This window comes from Opisthocomus hoazin, chromosome 6, assembly GCF_030867145.1.
Source record: "Opisthocomus hoazin isolate bOpiHoa1 chromosome 6, bOpiHoa1.hap1, whole genome shotgun sequence".
In the NCBI taxonomy this organism is placed as follows: domain Eukaryota; kingdom Metazoa; phylum Chordata; class Aves; order Opisthocomiformes; family Opisthocomidae; genus Opisthocomus; species Opisthocomus hoazin.
Genome location: NC_134419.1, coordinates 13,444,911 through 13,465,782, shown reverse-complemented (window position 1 = coordinate 13,465,782; position 20,872 = coordinate 13,444,911). Strand labels below are relative to the sequence as shown.

The 20,872-nt window shown below is 41.7% G+C and overlaps 1 protein-coding gene across 1 annotated transcript in view; it reads right to left on the bottom strand.

The window, feature by feature from the left end:
* Positions 1-20,564, bottom strand: part of ST6GALNAC3 (ST6 N-acetylgalactosaminide alpha-2,6-sialyltransferase 3) — a 232,240-nt gene extending 211,676 nt beyond the window's left edge. Inside the window, exon 1 of the mRNA XM_075424725.1 lies at positions 20,354-20,564. Within this exon, the coding sequence (XP_075280840.1) occupies positions 20,354-20,371 (18 nt within the window). The 5' untranslated portion in view covers positions 20,372-20,564. The remainder of the gene's footprint in view (positions 1-20,353) is intronic.
* Positions 20,565-20,872: the final 308 nt, after the last annotated feature.

The window sequence follows — 20,872 nt, the reverse complement described above, 5'->3', positions numbered from 1 at the left end:
CTGTTGTTTTCCTTAGATAAAAACCAAACAAGAGACAATGAACTAGATTTAAGACAAGACGTTACTCTGACTTATGTCCAGTCTCTGCTTATTATTTTGTGAGGTTTGTTTTAGTAATTATTCCTTCAAATACCAGAGGGTGCCAAAAGAGAAAATAGTATTGTTCAATCCATGCGTAAGTTAATAAAGGCAACAGAGCTGTTTCAGTTGTCCTTTAGTCTATATCCTTCACTAAAAGGAGGTATTAAAAGATTCCAGAGAGAGCAAAAACAATATCAAAGTCTCTGGCTAGAGTCCCAGAGGAGAGAACCCAACAGGGAGTTTTGCCTCAAGCCAGAGGGGAAAGAGTTCTGATCTGCTAAGCAGAGTAACAGCAACTAAACCAACACACTGACAGAAAGGATTGTTTGTTTACAGCTTCTATAAGCTGGAACACAGACCTTTCAGTTGAAAAAGCTGGAATATTTTGTTGCTTTTGAATACGGAGGTCTGAACTGTGGAAAATGAAGCTTTATTCTAGTCATGCATAGTAACCCACTTACAGCCTCCAGTCTATCAAACTCAGAAAATATTAAAAATATTGTGCCCATATCGGACAATGTCTAAGAAAGAAAACCGAGGAACCAGGAAAAGTATTGAGAAGCCAGAAACTACATCTAGAAAGACAGAGGATACGAGATACCAAGTCAGTAGTTCCATTTGCCCTTACCTGCTGTCCACCAGAACGTGGACAGGCATGCAAACACACACATTGTAGGCCAGTCTCGCAAACAGAAATCTATTTTAAATTGTGCATATTTGCCATTGATAGTGAGCCTGCAGTAATACTGCCTGTAATAAAACTGATTCTGGGGCTGTGGGATGCTTACAATAAACTCTAGAACTTGTGTGTTTGTTTTCCACCTTTGTACCAAAGCAAAAATATATAATTTACTTCAGGAGTCAGAGGATCCAAAGCATACGACATCCACCATTCACACAGGTTGGCTGCACACCTGGACTAAGTTTAGCCTTGAATCCAAAATAATGAGATATGGCAACATATTAGACATAGGATGGTCATTTGAACCTTTCCAGATGGCAAGTAAGTACCGCTAACAGGAGGGCCAAAACCACATTTCAGTAAAGAATTGTAACAATAATGTTAGAATTAATTCCTTTTACAGGCACCAGCAGATTGACCTTTGTTTCCTACAAATATTCTAGAATAACCTTACCAGTAAGCATTTTAGCAGACAACTGATTTTAAGCTCTGGTGAACAAGTGGCAAATAGAAAAAAGGAAAAAAAAAAGTTTGACAATACATTTGCATCATAATCCTCAAGAAAAATGTAAGATGAGAACAAAACAAAGCACTTTTCTAACTCCTTTGAAAATTATAAGACTAGGTTTGGGCATATCTAGCAGATGTTTTCCATGAACGACATTATTTTTACTGGAATGATGGAATGGACAACGTTATGAAATGCAGATAGCATGGTCTTACCATGCACTGTTTGGGTGCCCAGAACTCAAAGTTTACTGTGCCTGCACTACAAACCTTGAGAAAGGAGGTGGGGATTTCAGCAGACAGCTGGAAGAAATCACTCCCGTTCATCACACTTAGCTCTATTAAAGGCATATGTATCAAACATTCCCTCACTTATCCTTAATACTGGAAACAACCCATGGAATTTTCATACCAGTAGTAAGCTATAAACCTAGTTCCAGGTACTCTCTCCTGTATAATTACATAAAGCTTAGTTTCTGGGTGATAGAGTTAATAACCCTGAGTATAGGTTTTATATAGGGCCTTTGGGAAAAACCAGGCAAGATGAGTCAGTGAGCTGCAGAAAGAACAGCTGAAAAGAGATGGACCAAGTCTGCACTCGCTCTCTCACAAACCATCAAATTACTGGAAGCTTATCGGTTTAGCTAGATTTTCCTGTCTAGTTGAACACAGGCAGAAGACAAATAGTTACACTCCACCACTTCAGAAAATTCTCTCAACTGAGTGCATTATGCACGAACAAATTAAATTTAGGCTCTAGGTAAAAAAATTTTGCCACATTAAAGTTTGCTGCCAAATACAATCCTTCAAGTTTTCTTACGAGTATCGCAAACTGCAATTCCTTTCAAGAGAAGCCTGCAATTAATTGCAGAGACCTTAACAAAGGATCAAGGATGCTACATTCAGGATAACCAGTCAATAATTTATTCATGCCCTAAGCCAACTGGTGAACAGTTCCTCTACTTCGTGACTGGAGGGCCACCACTTCCAGCTCTTCAGTCTGCCCCTCTACATGTGAAATAATTAAACTGCCAATGTTTCTGCCTTCTGGACGTAACACTATGTCACCTCAGCAAGATTAAAGAGAACAAAAAATGCTCGACCTGGCCATAGGTGAGGATGATTCTGTTAACACAGCCACTGGACACGTTTCAATAAACCTGCTACATATGGTGTACTACATTAACATTATGAATAGCAGCAGCATTGTAGAAATAATAAAATCACAGAATAATTAAGACTGGGAAACCTCTAGAAATTACCTAGTCAAACCTCCTGCCTAAATTAGGCCTAATTTCAAAGTCGTATCAGGTTGCTCAGGGCCTTGTCTTACCGAGTTTTGAGCATTTCCAAGGCTGTTTATGCCCAGTCCTTGTGCCAATATTATTCCAGTCGTAATTTTTTTCCTCCTCATATTTAGTTGGAATTTCGTTATTGCAACTTGTGGCTGCTGACTTTTTCCAATGCTCCTCTGAGAAAAGCCTATCTCCATCTTCTCTAACCCTTCTGGAGGCAGAAGACAGCTTGAAGGTACTCCCTAGGTCTTCACTGTTCCAGACTAAGCAAGCCCAACTCCCTCAGACTCTCCTCATAAGATTTTTCCTTTCTAACAACTAGGACATTAGTGGGTGGTTATCTGCCTCCCACTATTCTTTGCAAAGGAGAAACCTCAGACTTTGGGATTTTTCACTTTTAATTTTAGATCCTATAGAAAGCAAGCAACACACATCAACCTCCCATACACACGGAGACATATTTGGTATTTGTTACAGGAGATGAGGACAGGCGACAAACTTGCCTAGCAACTGCATCCAACAAATCCTTTCCATCTGCTTTGTCACACTTCAGAATTACTCTTGGCCTGTGACAGGAAAAGAACAGGGACAAGCCCTGCTCTCGCCCGATTGCCTACATTTACTAGGGAAGGGACATGCTTTAATAATCCATACAGTAGTTAAAGACCTCTCTTTTGAAGAGAGGCCTTAATTTGGCCGGATTACAAGAAATGCCTTGAGGCACCTCACTTCTTCAGCCAGCCCAGGTGCAATCCATTGCTGGCTTTTGGAGGGGCAGCAATACCCCCAGTGGCAAAGGAGCTCCACTGCCCACAGATCCCTTAGCACGTGCGCAGCTTGGGAGGAAACCATCCCATGTCACACCACCAGCCCTCACATCGCTGGCTTTCATGGAACAATGTTTCTTTCAGCAGAACAAGAAATTTAACAAAAAAAATTGTTTTAATCTTTTTTTTTTGTCAACCAACACACATAAAACAAAAAAATCCGTGTTATAACACAGAAAGAAAAAGCCAACTTTTCCTTCCTCTCACAAGGAAGAGAGATCAGAAGCACCTGGTGATGCAGCCTATTGCATTATGCATACATTGCCACAAAATCCCCACCTGTGGCATGAATTGCCAATAGTCTAAGATAAAAATTAACCCCAAGAAAACATTCAAAGTGCAGTCCCTCACACAGTTCTGCAGTAAATCTTTCTTACTTCCCCACACTTGTTCAGCGCTTCAGCAGCAACAATGAAATTAAAAGAGAAAAAAGCCCAGACTACCACTCCATTATTTCTTCCTCATGGTAGACATCTTCCAGTTTGCCTATTGCTGATCAGATTTTACCACTTCAGCACTGGAAAAGTATATCTCCCCATCCATATTCAGCCAGGGATAGCCCCTGCTTTCTTCTCGGTTCCTACCACCACACTCAGCCCATCAGTCAAATTCAGAGAGGGACGGTTGTATTCAACAGCTCTTACTCTTATATTTTTTCCCCCCCAATGCAAGTCTGGGAAGGAGAGCATGTACTCACACCTAGCTACTCAGGAGTCTGACAGAGTAGTTAGTCAGCTGAGATATTTGACATCTTTTTTTATTTAGAACCATTGCGCAGGTGGAACAAAATTAACAATTCTGAAGTACTAAAGAGTAAGAAAACAAAATTTCAGATTTGTGTTTAACATTGTCCTGTTCGCACCAGTTCTGCAAAGAAATAAAGCGTGTGTGCCATAAAAACTAACTTTATCTTACCTATTTTTTATGCAAATTTCATATTCAGCCCCCTACACAACAGCAACCCATATGTTTTCCTGTTTATTGCAGAAATAAGCCAAATTTAAGCTCCTGATGTAAAACCGACTGAACCTTTAAAATTCCTAGGAATATTACAGTACAAAGATACAAGAAATCCTAGACGTTCTCAAGTAACATTTCTAAATACAATGTAATTTGATTTTAGAATTATTAATATAGTTTTTCCTGTAATTTCCAACCGAGTGCTTATCACAGCTGATGACAAAACTGCCATCATAGAATACCTTCAGGGATAGCCCCTGCTAATTCCCAGTTCTGTTGCAGTTGTTTGATAAGATCGGGACAGCACTTCTGGGATTTTATTTCTGACTGGCAGAGTGCAATAAATTAGGAAACAGAAGTGACATCCCTTATCAAAACTTTAACCAGAGTGTCTATTCTTAGACCTGATCTCCAGACTCAGGTTTCAGAAGACAGTTTCATATAATTTTATTTAAGTAACATTAGTACTTACCAATTTGCAGGCTAGGATTTCAAAGCATGTGTCACCTAAATCTGTTTTGAATTAGTCCTTTGCATCTGCTATTATACTTCAAAGAAATGACTGCAATTAAGTTTAATTACTTCCTTCCACAGCTTTGGATACAGCCCTTATTGTATTTCATTACCTTTCCTCATGGATTGCATGGCAAATAAATGACAAAGAAACTAGTAAGCAAGTACATTACATATACATAACAATAAGGCACATGTATCACACTAAGTTATTATCATAGTCTGCAATCACATAAATGGAATATTAGGAGAGAACTTTTCACACTAGATCAGCAAAACCTGGCTTATTCTCTGAAGTTTTTAATACCTTTCTTACCTAATTTATAAATAGTTTTAAATTATTGAAAGGAAACAAGCCTATTAAGGCACAAAAATAGTTTGTACTTTTTACTCAAGAATATATTAAAGATCATCATCTAGACAGTGTGTCAGTTACCAATTACTTTCCTCTGTACTCTGCTTGTCTAGTAGTTACAGAAGCATGCAAAATAGCTCTATCCTTTCCAGTCGCCTGGAATACTGTACCCATGATTCAATACAGATCCTATAATCTCACTTTTTTTCCCCCAACTACAGATGGTAGGAAAGATGAGGTAAAGCAATGGTAGTGCTATGTAAGTAAAGCAATTCCTCCCATTTCATTTGGATGAGGTCTCAAGTATTGACTTGCAAAACAAAACATAACTCATTTATATAAAATTGTTAATGACTATTTTGAACCAAGGTTAATGAGTTTTCCATTCTCCTTCTTACAAGGATGTTTCTTTCCATAAATGGATTACATTTTCCCATAAACTGCTTTAGAGCGCTTTCATGCAATTCTTCACAAGACACTTTACAAATACAACAACGGGCTTAATGGTGCCATTAGCAAATCATGACAAGCCATGGTACCTTGCCTTGAGGCCCAGAAGGAAATTCAACTCTGGCCTTACTCACAAGGGACTGAGGACTTCCCTTTGAGAGCAGAATTTGGCAAACAGACAGAAGAAAAAACAAAAAAGAAGAAAGTCTGTCTAATTGAATTTTCTTTTCAGTGTCACTGATAATGTTCTAGTGCCGATTTTGAGGCTAAAAAGCAGCTACAATCCATTTCCACATGTCTGTGACCTGCACGATAATCTGCCTCTTGGGGGATGCACTTTTCACTGTGCAATTGTTCCCCACTGCAATGGCCTCAGGCAGATTTGAAACTGATGATCAGAGGTAAAAGGTAAAATAGGAATCCGCAGCTCTAACAGCTCTTGCAGTTTGCATTCAGAACAAGTACACCAAAGTCAGCTTCTCCCACTGGAATCAATGAATGGTGAGTAGTAATGAGGTCTCATGCAAGACTTCAGTGGAGGAAGAAAGCACAGTTGATCTTCTGGTTAATTCATAAGTGCCAGCAAGCCTAACATTAGTTTTAGTAAATACTGAAAACTGAATTTTCAGAAATGCTCATTTTCCAACCCTTGCCTGAAATACCGGACACACGAAGAGGCAAAGAAAGCTACGCAAGCAAAGCTTTAACAAAACGCCAGCTGAGCTTCACCTCATGTACCTCAAAAGCACAAGCACCCTCAGGAGACAGCAGATGAACTAACACACTGCCTTCTAGGCACGTGGTCAAACTTGGAATACCAACAGCATTTAATAAAAAACCAGCAAACAAAGTATCTTCAGAGGCCAGCAAGATGCAACACCACAAGCAGTTTTAATATTCTTTCATTATTTGACAGACATTCAGTATCACTCTTTCAATAAAGGACAACTACAGTGCAGTCACTGTTGTCTCTTGCTCTCGTAGGATCCAACAAAGGAAAACTTTGTCTAGTCTTATTTGGCCACATTATACAACAAACTGAAGTACAGTGGACTTTGAATGGCTTCTTCAGGATCTCAAACGGATACAGTTATGGGTAATCATTCTTTTAATTGAAAAAATTTGGTTGTAGGACACAGTGACAGAAATAAAAATTATGATCTGCAGAAATAGGAAGCAGAAAAGAACCCAAAACATTTTGGGGATATAGACAGATAGATACACTCATATGCCGAATAAAAGACCACATCTAAAGAAATAAAGGGCCTAAAAACATAAATCCAACAGACTTGGTCTCTAACTGTCCATTACGATGTATGAATACAATTGCTATGTAAAACTACAGTGTTAGTGCTATTAGAATACAGTATCGCTTCCTAGGTAATTCAGACTTATCTACAATCAAATGCAGAAGTTAAGCAATGCAAATATTTTGTGGTACCTGGAGTTTGTGCAGAACTGCAGGTGAGGTGGTGGCGGCATATCACAGAATCACAGAATGGTAGGGGTTGGAAGGGACCTCTGTGGGTCATCTAGTCCAACCACCCCTGCTGAAGCAGGGTCACCTACAGCAGGCTGTAGAGGACCTTGTCCAGGAGGGTCTCTCCAGAAAAGGAGACTCCACAACCTCCCTGGGCAGCCTGTTCCAGTGCTCCATCACCCTCAGAGGGAAGAAATTCTTCCTCATATTCAGATGGAACTTCCTCTGCTTCAGTTTGTGCCCATTGCCCTTTGTCCTGTCGCTGGGCACTACTGAAAAGAGCTTGGCCCCATCCTCCTGACACCCACCCTTCAGATATTTGTAAGTATATATTAGGTCCCCTTGCATCCTTCTCTTCTCCAGGCTGAACAAGCCCAGTTCCCTCAGCCTCTCCTCATAGGAGAGATGTTCCAGTCCCCTCACCATCCTCGTAGCCCTCCGCTGGACTCTCTCCAGTAGCTCTTCATCTTTCTTGAACTGGGGAGCCCAGAACTGGACACAGTACTCCAGATGAGGCCTCATCAGGGCAGCGTAGAAGGGAAGGAGAACCTCCCTTGACCTGCTGGCCACACTCCTCCTAATGCATCCCAGGATGCCATTGACCTTCTTGGCAACCAGGGCACACTGCTGGCTCATGGTCAACCTGTCGTCCACCAGGACACCCAGGTCCCTCTCCACAGAGCTGCTCTCCAGCAGGTCCACCCCAAGCCTGTACTGATGCATGGGGTTGCTCCTCCCCAGGTGCAGGACCCTGCATTTGCCTTTGTTGAACCTCATCAGGTTCCTCTCTGTCCAACTCTCCAGCCTGTCCAGGTCACACTGAATGGCAGCACAGCCTTCCGGTGTATCTGCCACTCCTCCCAGTTTTGTGTCATCAGCAAACTTGCTGAGGGTACATTCTAACTCTTCTTCCAGGTCGTTGATGAAGTTAAACAAGACTGGGCCCAGTACTGACCCCTGAGGGACACCACTTGTCACCAGCCTCCAACTAGACTCAGCGGTGCTGATGACAATCCTCTGAGTTCTGCCATTCAGCCACTTCTCAATCCACTTCACCGACCACTCATCCAGCCCACACTTCCTCAGCTTCCCTAGGAGGATATTATGGGAGACTGTGTCGAAAGCCTTGCTGAAGTCAAGGTAGACAACATCCACGGCTCTCCCTTCGTCTGCCCAGCCAGTCATGTCATCATAGAAAGCCATCAGATTGGTCAGGCATGATTTCCCCTTGGTGAATCTGTGCTGACTACTCCTGATATCCTTCTTTCCCTCCACTTGCTTGTTGATGACCTCCAGGATAAGCTGCTCCATCACCTTTCCCGGGATGGAGGTGAGGCTGACCGGCCTGTAGTTCCCTGGGTCCTCCTTCTTGCCTTTTTTGAAGATTGGAGTGACACTGGCCTTTCTCCAGTCCTCGGGCACCTCTCCTGTCCTCCAGGACCTCTCAAAGATGATGGAGAGTGGCTCAGCAATGACATCCGCCAGCTCCCTCAGCACTCGTGGGTGCATTCCATCGGGACCCATGGATTTGTGGACGTCCAGATCGCTTAAGCGATCCCTCACACAGTCCTCCTCGACCAAGGGAAAGTCATCCTCTCTGTAGGCTTCCTCTCTTACCTCCGGGGCCTGGGATTCCTGAGGGCCTGTCTTGGCACTGAAGACTGAAGCAAAGAAGGCATTCAGTAGCTTTGCCTTCTCTGCATCCTCCATCACCAGGACACCCGCCTCATTCAGCAGCAGCCCCACATTGTCCCTAGCCTTCCTTTTGCTACTGATATACTTCAAGAAGCCCTTCTTGTTGTTTTTGACATCCCTTGCCAGCTTCAATTCCAGGTGGGCTTTGGCCTTCCTCGTCGCATCCCTGCACGCTCTGACCACATTCCTGTACTCTTCCCAACTGGCCTGCTCCTCTTTCCACATTCCATGGACCTTTCTCTTCTGCCTGATCTCCACTAGAAGCTCCTTGTTTAACCATGCAGGTCTCCTGTCTCCTTTGCTAGATTTCTTTCTCAGGGGGATGCACTGCTCCTGAGCATGGAGGAAGTGACGTTTAAAGAGCGACCAGCACTCTTGGACCCCCCTGCCTTCAAAAGCCCTGGCCCACGGGATTCCTCCCAGTAGCTCCTTGAGGCCAAAGTTAGCCCTCCTGACGTCCAAGGTTTTGATCTCGCTTATTGCCCTGCTTCCTCCACACAGGAGGTCACTGTATGGTCACTGCAGCCGAGTCTACCTCCGACCTTCACATCCTCCACCAGTCCCTCTTTGTTTGTTAATACAAGGTCCAGCAGAGCACCTTTTCTTGTTGTTTCCTCCACCACTTGCATCAGAAAGTTATCATCGATGCTCTGTAGGAACCTCCTGGATTGCGCCTACCTAGCTGTATGGTCTTCCCACCTGATGTCAGGGTGGTTGATGTCCCCCATGAGAACCAGGGCCTGTGATTGTGAGGCTGCTTGCAGCTGCCTGTAGAAGGCCTCAGCAATTTCCTCCTCCTGGTCAGGTGGCCTGTAGTACACACCCACAGTAATGTCACCCATGTGAGCCTGTCCCTTAATTCTAACCCACAAACTCTCAACTTGTTCCTCATTTGCCCCCAGGCCAAGCTCAATGCATTCCAGTTGCTCCCTCACATACAGAGCAACTCCACCACCTCTCCTTGTTGGCCTGTCTTTCCTAAAGAGTCTGTAGCCATCCATGACAGCATGCCAGTCATGCGAGTTGTCCCACCACGTTTCTGTGATGGCAACCAAGTCGTAGCTGTCCTGCTGTATAATGGCTTCCAGCTCCTCCTGTTTATGGCCCATGCTACGTGCATTGGTATAGACGCATTTGAGCTGGGCAGTCAATCTCACCCCTGACCCTTGCACACCAAGCCTGGGCTCATCCCTAGTGAGCTGGGTGATGTCCCCTTCCCCCTTCGAACCTAGTTTAAAGCCCTCTCAATGAGCCCCGCCAGCTCATGGCCAAGAATCCTTTTTCCCCAGATATACAGACAGGGAGATGTCCCAGGGGTATTATTCATAGGTGGCAAAGCTAGATAGTACGCAGCCAGCTCAGCTGACCATAGCTGGAAAAGGTTATGGAGGTATCTGCAAGCCCAGGATAAAGAATGCTCTCCATCATGACTAGATGAAGTAGGGAACAACTCCCTTTTTCCATCTAGGCACACTGAAACCATATTCCAGTGCTCAGAAGGAACCAATTTATCAGACTGGACAAGGGGACTTGCTGCTTCTCTAACTCAGGGCAGTGAGGCATGCACACAATAGAGCTGCATTTCTGCTGCAAGACTTCCCATGCAGCTTCTCTTCCTGTTTAAACGGTGGCTACAACCAGATTAGGGCACTGGCAAGCAGTGTCCTGCTGAAGGGCAGACAATTAACAGTATGGGCTACTACTACTGCAGGAAGTTTTTTGGTAATAGTACCAACAAAGATTTCCTGACACTTTGCAGACTACTCGTTCATGCTTGCACCACCTGGGTGCAAGCTGGGCCCAATGCAATCTCTGCAATACTGAGGAAACTAATCTTAAAAATAACCCACTGCAAAGCAAAGCGTTATTCTAATCCACTTCCATTTTCTGTTTATGTTACCACAGCCCCACATACAGCTGGGCTGGCACAATAGCTGGGAAAGTGAGTAGCTGTGGGTGGCTCCTCAGAGGTGCCAGTCTCTGAACCCAGATCCATGCTGAGGAAAGGGCGAGACGCGCTGCTCCCTGGGACACCGGCCACATGTTGACTATCTGGCTCTTGGATTACGCATTTGGCTCTGGGGTCCGGGTCTGTTCTCGTGGTTAAGACAGCGGTTATAGACAAGGAGACCAAGTCTCTATATTTGGCATTCTCAAGAGGAAGCGTGGTTAGATGGGGGAAGCTTCCATGGCATTTCAAGGTCCTTGGTTCTCCAGTTTCATCTGAAGTAACCTGGTAAAACCACTAATATACCTTAACTAGTTTAATGAAATAAGAGTGGGCAAGTGGCAGTGAACATGAAGGAAAAACATAGTATGAACTGCATTTCATAAGAGCTGTAAACTGCTGAGACAGACTGCCGGGTCTCGGTAACAAGTACAGAGCAGTGAGTGATGGCTGGGAGAACATGCATACTAAAATAATGATACCGCTCAAGAAGTGTTTCTAAAGATGCCATCTCTTATCTTGTTTGGAATGTTTAATGGCTCTTTTCTCTTCCCATTTCCCTACTCAAGAAAAACATTTAGTAGGGTAAAACTAGTTTTTCTGTAAAAATATTTTTATGCCCTATGGAAGGAAATGAAAAAAGGTAGAAGAGGGATAGCAACAGATGCCGAGACAGCTGGCTGAAATTCTCTCAATCATATGGAAAAAAAGTTACAGAAGTTTTTCTTTTGGCAAAACTTCCATATCCCAATTACAAAAGATGTGTCTTCAACCATTTTTTCCCCACATTACACATTCCACAGTTCCCAGGGATCCCACAGGAGAATGAGTCAGTCTCATTCTCCATTCCATTTTTTAAAATGAAAAGGGGTTTTTTTGTCTCCACATAAGAAGCACTAATAGAAAGCTCTCTTTTGTTAACAGTTAATTACTACCTGACTAGCTCGCCACAGATGAATGCAAACACAGGAAAATTACAATAGATGAGCTGACACACAGTAACTTGTAAATAACTTATTCATGTGGCTGAGAGGACAAGGCTAGAATAGTTTAGTAAAACTATACTGAATTTTAATAATCACATAAGCCCCAGTGTGGACACACATAAACAGGAATTCATATCTGTATTCCTCTGCCAAAATGAGAACAAACAAAATCATATAGGAACTTTATTCTAGTGTAACTGCGTCCCACAGCAGAACACAACTCATTAAAACATGAAAACCTTCTAGCCTTTTTGGATTAATCCAAAAAATAAAGTGACTTCTACTCATGAAGAAGGGCTAGATCTTAGGAATTTAGAGAAGTACATACATAAACCACAAGTACGTGATTTCATAATCTAATGTAAAATAATACAATAATAATTATTCAAAGTACACCAGGTGGCATTCTACTGGCCTCAGCAGGCTTGTAATAATACCAATATGTATATTAAAGAGCTAATAATTACATTTAAAAAATAACAATGTGTACTATCATCCCATCATTCCCAGAAGAAAATTATGTTAAAATCTGAGTAAGCAATAGATTTGGAAGAAACTAAAGACTGATGTTTACCAAAAGGTTGTGAAACTTGCAAGAAAAAAAAAAAAAAAGTGGTATTTGGTTTCTGGCTTTTCATATTTAGAATTAAAACACCAAACCTCATGGAACGGTGTCTCATGTTGTTATATGCTCAGGATGGCATTCCCTTTGCCAAAGGCCTTGCAAACTTCTAGTAGTGAGATTACATATAATATTAAGGAAAAGAATTTTAGAAAGAGAGAGATGATATCTAATCCTGCAGCAAACCACCACGCAAGGAATGCATCATTAGAAGAGACAGGATCTATAAATAATTCATTCTGCATTTCTTCTGTACAAATTGCTATTCCCATGAAATAAACATGTTTTTCTGATTACTTCCAACTGCTCCACACCTGCATCTTACCTGCCTAGGCTAGCATTCCACTGCCTATTGTTAATGCAAATTGCTGCAAAATGTACCTTTCATAAGAAGCTACAGCTTCATTTAATTATTAGCAAGTGTGGTGCTCTCATGTTAATTTTAAGATGTCACACATACTACACAGATATATGAGACCTGCTTAACAGGACTACCTTTAGACAATACAAGCCATTACTTCCTGAACGGCATCACTTACAAGATTCCATCTCCCAAACCCTTCCATTTCAGTTCCTGCCTCATCTTTGTTCTTCTCAATAGCAAAGATGAAAAAAAAAAAATCCAGCATGGTATTTTATCCAATTTCAAATATTAAACCAAGAATTGTCATGTTTTCCAGGTGCTTCTGCTAAAATGATCAGAAGAAAAATAACTGTCATTATTTTAAATACAAACCACATTTATATAAATTTTGTACTGATAACATCATTTCAGTTGGTTGACTGATTTTTAAAAAATAAAGAGAAATAGTATACCTGCACAGCTCCTGAAAAGCATATGAATGCACCAGTATATCTTGATAAAACTTGTGACAGTACAATCAAAATCATATTTGTAACAGGCAATATTTGCATAAACATTGGGTGTTCTTGAAGGGGGGGGCTATGCAGAGGATATTCAGTTTAATATTTAATATTTTCTGAGATTCCATATCCAAGTCCTCAGACTCAGGAGCACAACACACATTACAATCACACATTGTTCTTTTTCAGTCCACATTCCCATTTTGCAGAAACCAATGAACCCACTGGAAAAGCATTGGTCTTTCTTATCTCGGCAGCTGCATAGGTTATGTGCAAGAACCACCCCACAAAATGCCGTAGATGCAGTTTTTCCTCCAACAGGAATAGCAAGTTCATCCCACATGAGTATTTGATGCTGACGACAGTGAGGCAACTGCTCCCTCAGCTTTAAGAGATGACAGGGCCCAAGGCAGAGTCTTGCCTTATTTCTTGGGAATACAATAGAGCTGCCTTTACTCACCTTGTTTACAGATCCCTACAAGGATCAATCCTTCCTAGCTCCTGGAGAGAGGTCTCAGAGAGGTCTCAAATACTAGCAAGATAAAATATACCTCCACCTCTTCTTTGTTATATATGTGCACACTTCTATCCTTCTGTGCTGTGAATCAGACCATGGATGGAGAGCAACTGATAGGCAGAAGAAAGTATTGAGAAGTGTCATGAATAACGACCACAAAATAAATTATCAGTTTAATATCTGAAAGTCAGACTGAAAATCTAAGATAAATTTACAATCAATAATTTAATTTTTCTTGCACAAAATAGCTCTTTTTTACGGTAAAAGCCACTCTGGGGAGAGGATTGGTCTAAAGATTATGTTCATCCAATAACCGCCAGGAAGAAAAAAATCCCTCTTACAGTCAACCTGCTGCATAGATATTGCTTCTGTGGGAAAAGATGAAAGAACAAACCCTGGACAGATCCAGAACTACACTTCTGGAAGGTACGCAGATACTGCAGGAATGAAGTATGGCAAAGGAACAGACAAAATGCTGAAAGCTCTGCCTTTTCAAATTAATTGAGCAGATCTTGTGATAGTTCTCACTAAAACCTAAAAAAAATAAAACAAAAACTGAGTGCATTTCAGACCCCCTTAAATTAATCACAAAAGTTTAGCTACTGTCATGAAAACTGTATGCTTTGCTTTTGGCTGCCATCTCACTAGAAAAAAGTAAGAGCACATCTGTCCCATGTCTCAAAGGGTTTGATACGTTACATCAAAGTATAAGAATTTGTTGCCTCCTATGTTTTATGTCATACTATGACATGCCAAGTTATCTGGTCTGAAATGAAAACTGAAAAAAATGACCAAGACATAAACCACTGAAGCTCACACACTAGTCTACAAAGAAGCTGAATTTTTAATAGATTACCTTTAATATGCGATTCCATACTCGTGATAATGTTCACAACAATTGTGTATCCCTGGTGGGGGGGAAGCCTAAAACATCTGGATGACACATGCTTCATTGCTTGAAGATGAACTGCAGAACAAAACCCTTTCCCCCATTACTGCTTTGTCACGCAACTACTTCAATGTAAAACTCTAAGTATGAGATAGCTCCTAATTTCACGCTGGTTTTGCAGTTTTAGTTTTTACACCTCTAATGAATTCAGACAGGAAACTCCAGTTTTAAACCAACTGAAGTATGCTTACACTAGAGATTGTCTTGGTTTAGCTACATGGGCATCAAAATGAAATTCATTCAGCCAAAGCAAGTCCTCTTGTAGGACTAGACTGCTGTCTTCTGCTTGGGAGGGGGCTAATGTATTATCTTTCAAGGATAATTAGTTTAAGATCATTGCAAGCTAGAATGAAAAGTGGTTTTATACTTCTTAGAATTTAACTTTCCTTAAATTTTCAAGAAGCCAACATAATAAAAAGCACATTACAAAATTCCACATTCTACACTCCATAAAATCTTGCATCGTAATTAAGCACCACTGGACCATGATACAGCAAATCCTAGCCCTGCACATCGCCGGATTCATTAATGCAGCTTCATTTACTTTGGAGCAATTTAGAAGTAAACAATGTAGAGCAACAAAAAAAGAAGTCTTTTAGTTAGAAAAAGAATAATTTTAAGAACTGTATTTAAAATAGAAATATCCAATGTAGAAGGAGCATCAGAAAGAATTAACTATGGACTTTTGCTAGTTTTGTTTGGCTGGGGAAAAGAGGAGAGGAAAAATCAGTCATAGCAAATAAGGATGGAGTGATCCAAGAAGAAATCTCATTACTGCCTCAAATCCTGATTTGTCTCTGTAACTCCTTGTTGTATCCACCTGTTACTTTCCAACTCATTTGTGCATACCTCATAAGGGGCACATTTGCATATTCACACCTTCCATCCCTAGAGATACAACCACACACTCCTAGGAATTATTCCAGTCACAACAGAAACACCGCAGCCCACAAAACTGCTGATCATCATGCTAAGACGGGCTGAGAAGAGAGCTCTCATTACAGTAAACCTGCAGCAAATTTAGTCATTGGTGGGAAATGACCCATCAGATGGGCATCCTCCCCCAAGGAGGAAGGTCACCTTTGTTCCTTTCCCTAGGATCTCTCCATCGCTTGCCATCTCAGAGGAAAGAGCACAGCGTGAGAATCAAACAGGATCCAAGTACAATTCTCAGCACAGGAAAACGGATGGATGCCATGCATAAACACTGCTGCAGTCAATTTAACAGTTGAGGGAGTATGTGAATTATCTTGGACCCAATTCAAACTGGATATAAAGGTCATGTCCATGGAAGGTCCCACATCCTTACAGATCCCTAGCAGTGAATGGAATTACAGTGAGACACAAAACCTACCCTGCAAACCACAGCAGAGGTGAAACAGGGGATGTGCTTCTGATGATGCAGAAACTTGGGAGGAAATATTTACAATCTTTGTCATGCACATAGAGGTTAAAAAAAAAAAACAAATAAATAACTAAATACCCAAAATTACAAGGGTCCAAACACCAGGACCAGATTCTTTTAGACCTTCTGCCTCTCCCTTCTGAACAGCTACTTGCCATGGTGGAAAATTTAATATAATGAGATCAGCTTTGCTATTTTAGTCTCAAAAGTGCAGATGGAGCACATGCCTGCAGAGAGTAATGTTATCTGTATTACTGCAATGTCTAAAGATCCCAATCACATGCGCACCATTGAAATCTCAGAGAAAACTCTTGAAGAAAATTCCTGCCAAAATCAGCTTTGCATGTGAACTAAGGACAAAATGCAACCTGTGGATTTAATTAAACCAGCTGAGGTAACCACAGAGAGGAAACATGCAAAACAATCATAGGTGAACACATAGGTATGGTCAGCTTCGACAGCATCCTGCAGGAAACTGTTGCAATCAAGTGCTGAAGGGTTTTGTTTGTTTGAAACCTCTAAGTTGCATTTTGGAAAACAGTTCTTTTGATCTTTAGTTTAGATAAAGAAATATTAAAGCAGCTATGGATTTTAGTTGGCCGTCTGCTTACTTTGAGAGAAGGACTCAGTCAGCTGTGGCAACAAGAGCAGAAGGTTAGAAGTGTGCACATATATACAAATACTATTTAGAACACAGAATTTCACTGAAGGTTTCAACTCACTTGTGATCTCTGCTGGTAGAAGGACATGTCCAGCCTCTAGGCACATGAAATCTCTTTTGTTCACTGCACAGTAAATACAAAGCACACCAAACAGAAGGAAACCTCTTTCTAGATTTCACATTTAGCGCTCACTATATGGGCCCATCACACATGGACTTTTTTATTAAATTCTACCACATTAAGCCTACACAGTTAAAATTGTACTATGATGACAACATAATCCACCTCCATCATCTTCTTCAAACCATCCATAGGGGAAGGCGTAACCCCCAAAGTGCAGCATGTGTAAACTGAGTTACCTGTTCTATTTGCTTTAAAATATCACAGTCCAGTCCTCAGTGGGGGAATATGAACACTTTACAGACTATCACTATCATTCATGTTGTATTTAAGGTAAGAAGATAGGTACATTGAAGTATCATTTTTCAATTATACAAAGCCTAGAGTTTCTTTGAAGTAATTTATTGAATAACATCTGTCATCATTCTAAAGGGTCAGTGGCTGATATAGTCGAAGTTAGGGAGTCGAACATTTTCAGGGATAATAGTGACTACATAAACACTAATCACTCCATTAATTTAGTAGTCAGCGAGGTGGCATGTAGCTACCATAGTAACACGCACAAGATCAGCTGTTTGCTTCCAAGAAGTTCCTACGCTTCGCTCAGCTATTCTGCCACGATTTTTAAAGACATGATGGAAAAAAATAAAAACACATCCTGTATCTTAGAACTCGCCTCTTTCTCTGCATTTCCTTAACAGAAGAGAGAATTCCTCAGAAGAGAGTTTCACTGGTTTTGATGAGAAAGTACCACTAGTGAATGGGAAACAAAGTTTCTGGAGCCATGATCAGCGACAGCCCCGCTAATCTTGCCTAGAGAGAGCGCACAACCAACACCACAGAGACGGCACACACCCTAGGAAGATTCACCTTCCCAAGCATTTCTACAAGGGCTACACACAGAGATTATTTCATGCAGTAGTCATAGTAAAAGGAGGTCTTGGTATGTAAAAGTTATACACTTTTTCTATTATGCTCTTAACCACTGTCAGTAACTCCAGTTAATTAATAGCCACCTCTCTTCTTTGTACTTTACAGACACCTCTATCCAATTTCATTTATATCACACTCTCTTACATACACAATTCCAATATTCAACAAGTCTCAATATCGTCCTGAGAGAGAGAGGGAAATGAGTGAGAAGGAGGGGTGGGGGCAAAATTTAAAGATCTAGGAACAGAGGCAGGGCAAGCCACAAGGCAGAGCCACTCAAGGCTGAAGTGGCAAGGACACACAGCTGTTCTGGCTTGCCATCCACTGTGCCCACCACCTAGTTAAAATCTATACCTATAGCACAGATTTAAAAAAAAATTTTTTTTTAATATTTCCACACAGGCTACTGACTGAATAAACGAGAGAGTCATGACATACCCGAGAGAAAGGAGGAGGGTGTAGCTAACTGGTTTGTATTTTCAGGAAGGAATTAGCCTGGTGTCATATCAAAATATACATATTATTCTGAATTTATTGTTATGGTAAAAGCTTGAGAAGTACCTGTAGGCATTACATTAAAAACTTATACACCATTAAGCATCTTGATCTAGACATTTAAATTACTCCCATGGGATGTCTGTTTGAGAAAGTCCAGCCTGCCTTATGGCAAAGCTAATCTTCACATATCTGTTTCACTTTTTATCCTTGCACCTGCCTGTAATAACAAGATTAAGAATTAATCTGGCAGAGGGATGTCTGTCAAGGAATACCCTTTTATCTGTTGATTTAGTCATCAGAATTACAACCAAATGGAGCTCCAGGCCTGTGCAAAGGGAAGGTGTTTATTGTGTTATAATTCAAACTCTGAAAGGAAGGCACTGCAGAAGTCATGCTTGCAGCAGGCTGTGTCACCAGACTGGGCAGAGGAAATGATTGGGAGGGGGAAAGAGACACTGGAGTTTTCTTATAGAAGTATATTCTTATTTAACTGTTAGGGCCAGAGGGAAGATTTTGCATGTGATCTCTCCACATAGTCAAAAAAAAGTAAAGAGGTCTGGATCACTTGCAGATCCAAGCTCAGTCATTCAGGAAGTGTTTAAAAAGGAGTACAGACCCTTATCTTTGTGAAGCCAGGCTCCATTCACAGAGCTCGTATCTCCTCATCCCAAGTCACAACTCCCAGTTGCGTCAGTGCTGTCTGCTTAAAGGAGTTTGTTACCATCTCCAGGCAGAACCTGCTAGTTCAGGGAAGTTTCTGCACTTGAGGCAGACTTTGCCATATTTATCAATAAAAGCTGCCACAACCTACATACAAAAGAAAACTCAAAATACGTCCATGTACCACTGACCCACTAGCAGGGAATGAATGAGAGGGGAAAACAGTGCAGCAAAATAAGTTGTTTTCAAAGTTGAATGCCAAAAAAAAAGTGATAAGAACTGGATTCAAGAGACATAGGAACGTTTATTTTTTGGGGACTGTTTTGAAGCTTCGCAATTTTCCATTGTGCTGATAAGCTCAAGGCAACTGCCATGAGAGGCCATCCCAAAATTCGGGATAATAAACCCTTTGTTAGATCAGACGGAAAATAACAAAACATTCACAGATCAGTTTTATTTACTACAAGAAACAAAGGGCAAATGTATTCAAAATACACATAGGAAGAAACAAAGCAGATAGCAAATGAGTCTGAAAGAAATCCCTTTCAAGCCAGGCACCAGCGAGTGACTCCCTGCAAGGGACACCACTGTAAGGAAACAAACGCTGTTTGTTCTCAACTGACTGCACTTCCGCCTCCTCCCCTTTCATTCAATATCGGGTGCTAGTGATGCTCCCTCCACCTCCATGACATGCTGGTTGCAAATACTTTTATCTCAGTGAGGAAAGCAGGCTGCAGAAAGCATATGATCACACGGTAAGTTTACACTTATATTTGCTGGCGTGATGGGGAAAAACCCTCTATCAAATAGGTTGCTTAATTAGCAAATGTAATTAAATATTAAGCATTATTATGTGGAGCGTGTGGATCTTGGGTAAATTCAGCAGAAGAGTGTGTGCTTAAGGAGCAACTGGGACAGCTGTGTACATCTGCAACCTTTGCTTTAAAAGCAGTAAATGCTGCACAGTCAGAAAAAGAAAACAAACTTCCCCCGTTTTGTCCTTTGTACTGGAAGTCTGTTGCCCGAATGCTATTGTTCCTAAAGGAATTCAGCGCAAAGTCTGCAGAGACAAACCAGAGCCCCTCACCCCCTCCTATTACTCGGTACACAGTTCCCTTCCCGGTAGCCGACAGCTCGCAGTTCTGACAATGCGGGGAAAGAGGAAAAGAATGGCAGAGGGAAGCAGAGCACAGCCGTACATTGCAGAATCTCTCCATATTCTCTTGCCAAACAAAGCCAGTACTCAAAAAGACAACGAAGATGCAATAGGACCATACCAAATCCATGCCTCTGAGCAGCGAGGGGCTCTCCAACAATGCATTCAAGCAACAGATAGAGATTTACCTTCAAAATGCAGGCCATGTTCTCTCTCTATCCTTCCTACCACAAAGCAGCAGGATTCTACTTTGTGAGCAGCAGTTCCAGTGTCAGGCAAAAGGCTGGTAGAGCTGCAAAACTGCTAGAGCCTACATTCCTGGAGATCCAGATAAGGGCACCACGCATCCAGGATCCGTTAGTCATATTAGTCTTCTTATGCTCCGTTTGTTCCACCCATCAGCTCCTGCCACTGGCCGGGAGCCAGCCCGGTACCTCCCCTCCGTCACATGACCGAGTTTGATTCATGGCTCCAGCATGTATTTTTGTGAGCTCCAGGACGCTCTCGCACAATACTATAAGTACAAATGGCAGTCTATAACTCGCAGATGTTTTGCAACGGTTGGAAATCAAGCTGCTTGTTTACAGTTAATCCCTCTGCAACTCTCTAGCTGTTCGCAGGGGACAGTTGCTGCTAGCTGGTCAGAAAAGTCCAAACTCGCTCTGTTATTTGGGCTCTAAAAATCCTTACGCTGCTTCTTAGCATGG